At 39.3% G+C, this 10,568-nt stretch overlaps 1 protein-coding gene across 2 annotated transcripts in view; it reads left to right on the top strand.

The window, feature by feature from the left end:
• The window catches only part of RBM26 (RNA binding motif protein 26), a 51,011-nt gene that overhangs the window by 37,321 nt on the left and 3,122 nt on the right, over window positions 1-10,568 (top strand). For both annotated transcript variants that reach the window (XM_026044504.1, XM_026044505.1), the window contains exons 18-21: window positions 1,963-2,067; window positions 3,819-4,028; window positions 5,033-5,119; window positions 7,562-7,675. In XM_026044504.1, coding sequence (XP_025900289.1) covers window positions 1,963-2,067; window positions 3,819-4,028; window positions 5,033-5,119; window positions 7,562-7,675 — 516 coding nt within the window. The remainder of the gene's footprint in view (window positions 1-1,962; window positions 2,068-3,818; window positions 4,029-5,032; window positions 5,120-7,561; window positions 7,676-10,568) is intronic.

Genomic DNA, 10,568 nt, shown 5'->3' with positions numbered 1-10,568 from the left:
CAGAAATGCAGGTGCTAATGTCACTGCTGTAATGCAGTTATTTTTATATTTGAAAAGAAACATCAAAATGACCCCTATGTTCTCAGTGTAGCCTCTTACATGATTCCTCAGCCAGGCCAAAGCTTAAGCTGTGTGTTTTGGTTCTGAGGATGGGCATAGACTGTARTTACTGGTAGTGGGTTTGGGTGCTGTTATTCCAATATTAGAGTTGTTTTCCCTGCTGTGTTTTGGAGGTGGGACTAGAGCAGGTGATTTCAGACCCCAGGAATAGGCCAGACACTGCTGTAGTAAGACTGAATTGTGCTTGAAATCCAGGAGATGGGAAAAGAGATTTTTCTCATGTTTTTGCGAGATATTGAAGCAGTCTGGTTAAGAACTGTTTCTTATAAGAAGCAAATAAACTAGGACTGTCTGTAGAGGGAATTCAAATGCAAAAGGGCCAGAAATCAGCAGTGTTTTCAGTGCTGCATTTGATTGTAGAGAACACCTGCAAAAGCCTGATGCTTTTAGCAGAAAAACTCTTCTTGCATGGATGGGCTCTGGCTCATAAATTTGAACTGGTGAAAGGAGTTAGCTTGAAACTGCTATAAAGTTAGTTCTGTTTGGTTTGCTCATACAAAGAAAGGAAACCAGAGGAACAAAATAAAGCAACAAGTTATGTCATTAAAGCTTGGTGAATTCATAACTGGAAACCSTTAAATGCAGTACAGGAGAGGGTGATGTTTTCTGTGGTTGCTGTAGATTGCAAGAAGATGGGACTGAGATGGGCTCAGGTTGAAGTTGCCTGTTGAATAGTCCAGCTTTTTTTYCCCCTTTTAAAGCCTCCAGGGAAAGCTAAAACAAAAAAAATCAAAACTGAAGAAGCAGCAAGGATACAAAAAAMCCCCTTCCCTCCCTCATTCCTTGGTGCTGCTTGGTTTCCAGCAGTCTTAGCTGTGAAACCTCTGTCTCTTGAAAACCAGCCTTTTAACACGTTACATGTGGTGGTTTTGAGGCAGTGGGTGTAAATGTAAAGCTGCGTTTCGTGGTCACCTATAACTTCCTTTATCATTTGTGATACCACTGGAACAATTGGCTGCTGCTGTTTTCATTAAAAAAAAAAAGAAGTTCCCAAATTGGAAGGAAACTTCAGGTAAAATCTTTATGGTCACACAATCTTTCCTGCACCAACATCTGCACCTCAGCYGTCACAGTGAACACATCTGAACTTGGGTCCACTTTTCAGTTTCATAGGTGGTTTTGCCCTGTCTGCTCTGAAGGTGGTGTGTGCTGGAAGGTCGTTTTTGGTGCCTTAGAGACCCAGCTTTTGTTAGCAGAGGTCTTATGCTTCTGCCACACRCTGCTTGTTCCACCCGCATTTCAACAGAGCCACCATTTGTGCCTTTTGCACCTGTGATAATTCTAGGAATTATTTGCCGTTACTCAGTATAGATGATACATTTATCCATAATTGTGTGTTTTTTTGCAGAATCTCTTTTTTCCCCTCACCATTTCTCCCATATAACTCTGCATTTTCTATTTTGTGTATCCCTAGCTTAGAGCCAGATCTTTGGCTTTGCAGGTTAGACTAACAACTTGCTATTACACCAAGAGGATTTGTCTTGCCAAGAAGACTTCTGAGCTTGTGCTCGATGAGCTTSTGAAGCTGGAAGCCTAGCATAGTAAGCTAGGGGCTATAAAGCCTCTACTGTGATTTAAATTAATAAGGTGCAAGGTAGMTAAGTTTAAAATTTCAGTCAATCTTCTAGTTTTCAGGTACCCTCTCTGTGTTCCAGAAAGCTGTTTTCCAGGCAGAAGCGCCATGGAGAGCAGCAATAGCCAGTTTTTAAGTGCCTGTGTTTTTCTCTGTATTTGCTTAACAGCAGGAATRCAGCACTGGATCCTTGGCTTTTATCAGGAAACTCTTTCCTCACTAGAGAGTGTGAACTGTCTAMCTAATAATTTGCCCTAACAATTTCTCAGATGCAGAAGGAGTTACTAGATACTGAACTGGATTTGTACAAGAAGATGCAAGCTGGGGAGGARGTGACCGAACTCAGACGAAAATACACGGAGCTGCAGTTGGAGGTATGTGCTCCTCTGCTCTTGTAACACTTCCCTGGTACTCACATGGCTTCTCAGCATTTTTATTGGCTTGTGTTATGTGTTGCAAGCTGGGTTTTTTCCTAGAATGCAATTGTTAAGCTACGTAGACATGGAGATATTTAGCAAGAGTATGCTCCAGGACCAGTTTCTGGATTCCTGTTAAATAGAGAAATAGTGGCATGCATTTTGAATACTAATCACTTTAAATTCTGTAATTGTTTGGGTGCCTTGGCATTTTATAGCTACGCAGTGGTTGCACTTTCTTGGGATCATAGTGTATTTTTAAATTGCTGCCTGTAGGTGGTGCTGTGTTTGAGATAAAATATGTGTACTTCTGCTTACGAAAAAAAATAATTTAGCTAGCTCCTAAACCTTTTTTTGCTAATAGAATTAATATTCTGAGACCTTTTAGCTAATACTGATCATGGTAGATGCAAAAAAAATAGGCTTGTAAGTGAAGCACACTATAAAKAATCACATGAAATGTATACCTTTGATAATTTATAGAGGCATCAAATCTATATGTATGCTTGTTTTTTAATTTGACACTTGTTTGAGTCCTAACTGTTTCTTTAGATCAACTTTTATCCAGGCATTGTCATTGTGACTTTAAATCCTGCCCTGTTTGCACCCTTCTTCTGTGGCTCATAATCTACCCTTCCATTCAAGGTGGCCCTGTATTTAACTGCAGGGAAAAAGCAGGAAACATGTAGAATTGTTGAAGCAGCCTGTTCTTATTTAACTTTTGCAGTTATCATACCCTTGACAATCATTAAAAAAACAGGTTTGCTTCCACAAAAAAAGTGTCAACTGTTTATATGTTGTAGTTATCCGAGTAATATTGGAAATGGAAAAGCCATAACAGATCATTCTGCTCGTGGATATTGCTTGCATGCATTAGARTATTGCCATCAATATCTCACCTGTAAACACTGTGTATGGTATATGCTAAAATACTTTGCTATGATGATTCTGCTTGACATTTTTATTCCTAAATTGAACTTGTTTGCCAAAAAGCAAGCAAAAAAACTGCATGTCACAAACTTTAAGGTTACGTTCCTTAAAATTGCCTTTAAAAACTTCAGCTTTAWCAAGTTGGAGGAAAAAAAACAATTAGATATTGTCTTTGGCCCCAGGAGCTTTCTTAAAGATAGTTCCTGGAGGAGAAACACAGGTTCTGTGGAAATTGAAGTGTGCCATTGGCCCTGGGTTCTTTAAGGTGCTCCTTAGAGCCTCTGTGTATTCCTTACAGCTCGCTGGTCAGCAGCCACTGGGATGTTTCAGCCTTTGGATTAAAATTCCTGGTTGAGAATTCGGAGAATAACTTAGTACGAGATCAAAAATAATTATTAAGCAATTAAGTTTGGATGTTGGACTGTAGTTGCAGTCTCTTGTGAGCTGTTGTTCTCACAAGCAAGGAGCCTTTCAACATCTGAAACATCTGATTTTTCTACCTTTTTTTAACATCTGATTTTTTTACTTTTTTGAACTTTCTCATCCTATTATTGATCTGTTAATAATTTAATGGTATTAGTTCTTTTCCGGTGTTGTCAACATGTTGATCCCCGGTTATTTTAAGACACGGAAATTGGTCTCTGGGAGGCTCGTTTGGGAATATGTTGGTTTGTTCTTTCGTGTGTGTTWTATTTTAGGGAGCGTGGGGTATGTATTTGTGTGTGTTGTGCCTAATTAAAGCGTGCGGGCTGTAACGCGGGGCTGTGTGACCCCCTCAGGCCGCCAAGCGGGGGATCCTCTCGGCGGTTCGCGGGAGAGGGGCTCACGCGCGGGGCCGCGCCGCCTCGCGGAGCAGAGGCCGAGGAATCCGCGGCCGGGGCAGGGGCCGAGGCGTCCCCGTGCACGCCGTCGTGGATCACCGGCCCCGCGCGCTCGAGATCTCGGCCTTCACCGAAAGTGACCGGGAGGACCTCCTGCCTCATTTTGCGGTAGGTTTGTGCCGCTCTGGCCCCCGCTCCTCCTCGGGGGCTGCTCCTCSGTGCTCAGTGAGTTTCGGTTCCTTGGGTTATTCGGAAATTAGTGATTGTCGCGATCTTCCTAGCTGTGAAAAAGAGGGTGCATCAGAAAAGTAGAAAAACAAGAAACTGGTTACAGTAGCAACCCTGTACCTAGGCTGGGGGATTTGGGTTTCTCGCTTACTTGTTTTCTCATCTTTTATTTATTTATTTTTCYTTACATTGGAAAAAAAAATGGGATATAAAATAATGACTTCAATATTCAGTTACCCAGAACAGAATACTTGTGAAAAAAGATTGCAGGAAGTCTCCAGGCATAAAAAATTAAATAACTACGAGGGGATTGTGCAAGCAAWGAGTACTTTTCAAAGTCTTGCAATCCCCTTATTTTTCATAAAATATCTTACCAAACAATTACCAAAGTAATTATTTGTAGTTCCATGTACTCAGCTTACTTTTTTGCCATGATACCTGGGATCTTTTAAGTACATTTGGCATCTGTAGCAACAGTACCAAGTTGGTCTGAAATCTTCAGAGTTTTTGCCTCACCTTCTGAATTTACGACTGAATTTAAGTGAGAACTGTGCAATTATTGGAAGGCCTTGCCAGGAAAGGCACAGATTTCTCACCCTTTGTTTACAGAAGTCTAGAATTCAGACTTCTTTCTACAATTGATATATTTTTTTAGCCTTTTTTAATGTGCAAATGTAATAAAATGAGAATTGAACAGAAGGGGGGAAATCTTTGTCCTCTCAAAAACCTACGATAAAAGGAAATTTGTTTTTGTTGAATTAATGCTGAAAATATTGTGGAATCTGCTTAAATCATGGGTGAGTTTTTATCCTCCTCTTCCTTTTTTTCAATATTTAATTTACAATATTCTGATTTTATACGATTTCTAGAGCATTCTGCTTAGGACTACGCTTGTGCGAGGGAGGACTGTTTCACTAAGTTTATTTTTTTTTCCTTACTAAAAGCAATATGGTGAAATTGAAGATTGCCAGATAGATGACTCTTCTCTCCATGCAGTGATTACCTTTAAGACAAGAGCAGAAGCTGAAGCTGTGAGTATAGTCTTTGCTAAAAAAAAAAAACTTTTTTTATATATTAAATTCAATCAAATGTATTTTGTATAATTACTGCTGAGTGAAAAACTATGTAAGAACTGCTGAATGTTTTCAAACAAGTCTAAAACAAAGCTTTATTTTGTAGWTTAAGCAACATAGAACAAATAATGTCAAACTGAAATATTGATTTACTGAAATTCTTAGTAAATGAGGGAGTTTATAACAAAGCAGTCAAATGCAGGATGTAAGTAAGAAAAGAAGTATTCTGAAAGCAAGAGGGACTCTAAAAAAAGAAAAAGAATTCATGGGGATTCATGGTTCTTGTTGAGATTTCATTTTATGTTTGTTTTCCACAAATTTGTCCTCTTGGAGGTTCTGCAAATAGAATTTTAATACATGGCCAAAATTTGCTCTTTTTATATGCTTCATCTTGAGAAATCRGTGACCAGATACACAGAAATACCAGCATTGACACTTGAAGTTTGAGAACTCTAGTTCAAATGCTTATGTGGTTRACTTATTTTGAGAAACAATTTGAGGCATCTCCCAAAGATGGATTAAAGAAAAATAGAAACTCATAGATGCAAGGGTGATGAGCCCAAACTATATCAAGATCGTAATTATTCTGTAAAAGAAGGAAGTGTAATTAATGATGTAATTAATGGTGCATATATGGGTTCTTACCAAATGATGAAGGTTTAAAAAGAAAAAAAAATTGTTCAACTGTCCCTTGAAGGAGTGTGACTGGGCAGCAAATAAAATGTGTCTATGGGAAATGAATGGGAATTCACAGGTAAAAGTGGTTGTAATTAGTTTATGCACAAGCAAACTGAGTTTAGTTTTTTTATTTTGGCACTTCCTAGCTTTGGATAATAGATTTTGCAACTTCCTAATTGTTGCTTCCCTAAGAAATTTATTAAGTATTGAGAAGAACTTACTTACGCTGCTTCCTAAACAAAAATTAGGAAACTCAGAACAATAATTTATTGCTGCGCACCATCTAAATAAAGTTCTTATTGATACTAGATTGAGCAGGAATCTCATCAATTTTCCAGACATTTGCTGCAAACAGAAATTCTCTTCTAGAGATAACTTTTTTTATCAGTGATTTTTTTAAATTGCTACAACTTGTTGTTATTATTGTGAAAAACTGGTGTGACAAATCCTTTGAGATCTCTGTAGATCTTTCCTCTACAGATCTGCATTTTTATGTGCGACAAGCAGTAGATTTCTACATCTTCCCTAAGAGATCCTAACATAAAATATATCTGGCTGGYAGTTATGTGTTGTAGTAAAGCAGACTTGAAGACTGGTAGTTGGAGAAGTTACAGGATAGAATGTACTCACCCCAAATTTCTGTTCAAGCTGATTGTGAAGTAAATGTGGCTAATATTTTACTATATTTTTATTATATTTTAATAATTTTAAAAGAAAAAATGTGTAACCTTTAGGATCTTACATGTTTTAACCAGGAAGGAAGAGGAGGATTCCCTACTGTAAAATGTTGAATTTCTGTGTAGTAGTAATTTCTCCAAACATTGCAAGTTGTTTCTAAACCTACGTGTCACATATAAATACTTCTAAAAATCCCAGCTCTGTGACATTGTGATGAGACCGTGGACAGAAGGCTCCTGAGCCGCATTTTAATAGGAATCTTTTAAGTTTACCATAAATTTATATGTCTGGGTTTGAAAGTTATCCCTGGGGGTTGGACGTGGCGCAGTCGGTGTTGAGGCGGTTCCTCCGCTCGGCGTCGGGCGGCGCTTGGAGGCTGCTGTAAACCTGCTTATTTCGGGGTGCTGCTAACGCCCGTTTACCCTCCGTCGCGTCACCTTAAACTGACCGCACTGTTTCCAAAGCAGCCCTGTAGCCTTTCTGCTGCTGAAGGCAGCGTGAGTATCCCAGAAGTTAATTTTTTTTTGTTACGTTTCAATAACAAAGACTTCACAGGAGGTGGGAACATTTTCCAGGAGATCAAGTTGTAATCATGAGGTGTATTATTTTTATATCAGATCATTTTTATTGTGGGGTGCTTTATTTTTTTTAAAGTAAGTAATGTRTTAATTGTTTTTCTTCTTCTGTGTCAGACTTTGCAAGGTAGATGAGACAAAATGAAAGAGATGTTGGTTTCACAGTGCTGTCCACATCACCAAATGATTTATGATTTTCAAAGCCTTTCTTGTATTTTATATTTTCTTATTTTATATTCTTATGTTTCAACACTTCTTTCCAGAAAGTATGTGAATTCTCTCTACTTAGTCTATTCTAGTCTAACTTATCAACAGTAGCTGAAAAAGAATTTATGAACTTTTTAAAGCTCAGATTTTCTTAAAAATAAATAAAATGAAGACTGTTGGTTTATTTCTGGYACTGATGTTTTATGGGAAATTATATTCCTGTATTAAGAAACAYGAAGTTAAAAACTTGAATTCGTTTTAGGCTGCAATTCATGGATCTCGGTTTAAAGGGCAGGAGTTAAAGTTGGCGTGGAACAAGCCCACTGCTAGCATGTCTGCTGCTGAAACAGAAGAAGCTGAACCTGACGAGGAAGAAGTAAGCTTGTTTTTTTGATTTTAATATTCTTCTAATTATTTACAGTGAAGTAATGTCTGTCTTTTCTGAAGATGATTTGTGGATTCATGCTTCTGTGCTTGAATGTGACTCATCTTTTGATTTCACTAAGTAGATCTATCAGTAAATATATTACTTGTGTTCCAGCCTATTGCCATGCCAGATACTTTACTTTTCTTTGCGGGAGAGTTTCATCTCTTAAACAAAAAAAAAAATCTGGAGGGTGTAGTTAGAAAATTGGAGGCGTGAGTGTGACCTTGCCTGAAAATAGTTGAGGACTTTAGCCAAAACCGATTATTTGTTCAGTCTACTTAGGCATTAATTCCATAGAGGATTGAAGTTTAGAATCTAAGCTTCCTTTGAGGAGATGYTTTTTTAGGGGGCATGCAGATAAAGGAACAATTTTAGAGCTTTTGCTCAAAACACCACCAACAAAAAAAATCCATACCTTGTCATCTTGGCCTGAAAGATGCAAAAGCTTTAACCAAACAGCTTTACTGAATTCACCTAGAAATAGCAGGGAAAGATCTCATGATGTATTTAGCTCTTTAAGGTCAAAATACCTGTAGTTGTGAACCGTGAAAAAWTAAATGCCACTTGGACAAAAATAGGCAGTCTTCTTCCTTTTAATTCATGTATTGTGTCTTAGTTGGTTCTGTGTCATAACCATAGAGCAGCTGAAGTATTTTAAATACACTTTGACTTTCTAGGACTATTGTGTGTGTGTGTGTCTTTGCTCTGTGGTACTTTGGCCTGTCCACCAAAGGAGCCATTTACACATTCAGATTTCAACATGACCCAGTTCAGTTCGTCTTTCTGCACTTTGTGGTGCTCAGTTTTCAGGAGGATGCGAGTGAGCCAAGAGACTCTGCAGGGGAATCTGTGGAGGATCTTAGGTGATTTAGGTCCCTTCCCCTTCAGGGATATGGTGCCTCTGCAGATGGACAGCAGTGTTTGTTCCTAGAAGGAGTCTGCTCTGTGGAGAGGCCTCACTGAGAAGCTGCTTCACTGAGACATCTCTGTTTTGGTTAACGAAGGAAAGGGCATGCAGGCATGTACAAACACTAAGGCAGGCACTCTTGGTCCCTGCCTTTGGTGAGACTGGTAGGTGAGATGCAGGAGGAATCAGCTTTTGGTCCCGCTTGGAGGTACTGACCATCTTGGTGGTGGTAGGGAGCGGGGAGAGGCGGTGACGGGCTGTGCGCTCCAGCCGCCCTGCTGAGGGGACAGGGGGGAGCTCTGGAAATGTCCCGGGCCCTTGGGTGTTTAACAGCTCTTGTCTGTTGAAAAGTAGTTTAGCAAGTGGGATACACCTAGTTTAGGTGATGTTCGTCCTCCTCAGCAAGACTCATCAAGTATGGAAARAAACCTGTTTGCGTGAGACCATTTTCTGTGACTTGCACTTTGTTGGATCCATGGAAAACTTTCTGTAATTACATGCATTAGATGTTGACCTTTATTGTAAATATCTGTTACCTGTTTTTTTGTTGTTGGTTTTTGAGCTCTATTTTTATTTATTTAATTGTTTTCCTCTTTCTTTCTCAGGATTATTTCTGCAATTAAGCCCTTGGCTAATGATTTTTGTGGGAAATGTATGAGAGTTTTTGATCTAGGATCAAAATCCTAGATACTTCTTTTTTTTTTTGCTTGCTGAAATTTTTACAATAATGAACGTCCGATATAAAAATACCATTATATTAATCTGCTCTGTTTCTGGATTCTTACTTGGGTCAGTGTTTACAGATTTCTTATTTAACATGATGGATACATTGAAGTACGAGCTTACACTCCTCCATTTTCATAGTGGTCCGGGTATATTTTGCTTATATACTCACTAATATCTCCTGTTTGCTTAACATGATTGTATTTTATTTGAATTCTTTACAACTGAATTAGTCCCTCCAACCTTCAGCAGATTTCATTACATTATGACTTTTTACTCACTAGTCCTTGGAAAATTTGTGTTTCTTTCATCTTGAGAGCTCTTTGAGTTGTTTCTAGCGTTTGATTAAGTTAATATTTGGAGCATAATGTTCCCTTTGCCAGGTCCTGGATGGATCGGTTTCAGGAACAGCCAGTTCATTTGCTCGAGATTAACCACTTGCATTGAAGAAATTCTGCAGTCCTGTTGTTTAGAGTTTTTACTCATGTAGGATGAGATCAAGGTGGTTTTCCCTACAGTCAAGTGGCCTGAATTTCAACCAGGCATTCTTCAAATGTGTAAATTACCTCAATGTTAAAGAAAATAAACGAGGTCATTCCACAGAACGATGTCTTTGAGCAGCAGTAAACCATGGCTCCTAACATGCTTATGAAAATCTAAAGCAAGGCTTTCTAGGCTTAGGCACAGTGGAGTCTGCACCCCACACACTGCCCAGAAAATCCCGGGTGAGGAGCCTCTTGATGGTGAAAAGCCCCTTGGGGGCCACGTGTGTGTGTCGCTGCTGGTGGGCGCCTCGCAGGAGAGTTGACCCTCCTGAGTCAGCAGCAGGTGCCTGGGGACACCYGGACACCCAGTTGCAGAGATACCCATTGAAGCAGTTTGCAGTTCAGGGGCCTCTGGAGGGAAAGGTGGTGTCTCTGTAGCTGAAGGGCTTTTACAGGTCTCTGTTCCATGAATGGGCTTCTTTGGAGCTGGCTTTAATTATGTCCTGTAATGCCCTGTGACAAGGAGTGCTCCCATTTTAACCATGTGTACCAAGTGCAGTTACCTTTAAACACGAGGATGGTGAGCCAATATAATTTTTATACTCTTGTATCAAAAAAAGGGAACAACCGTCATCCTTCACCCTCGCTTAAGACACTTAATAGACTTCCATTGTACTTCTCCCAAGTTATCTTGGGATCTCCAAGGGGAAATCCTGCTTGACTAACC

This window comes from Nothoprocta perdicaria, unplaced genomic scaffold (assembly GCF_003342845.1).
Source record: "Nothoprocta perdicaria isolate Ctin4 unplaced genomic scaffold, notPer1 scaffold_37, whole genome shotgun sequence".
Classification (NCBI taxonomy): domain Eukaryota; kingdom Metazoa; phylum Chordata; class Aves; order Tinamiformes; family Tinamidae; genus Nothoprocta; species Nothoprocta perdicaria.
This window is presented reverse-complemented; position numbering and strand designations above follow the sequence as displayed.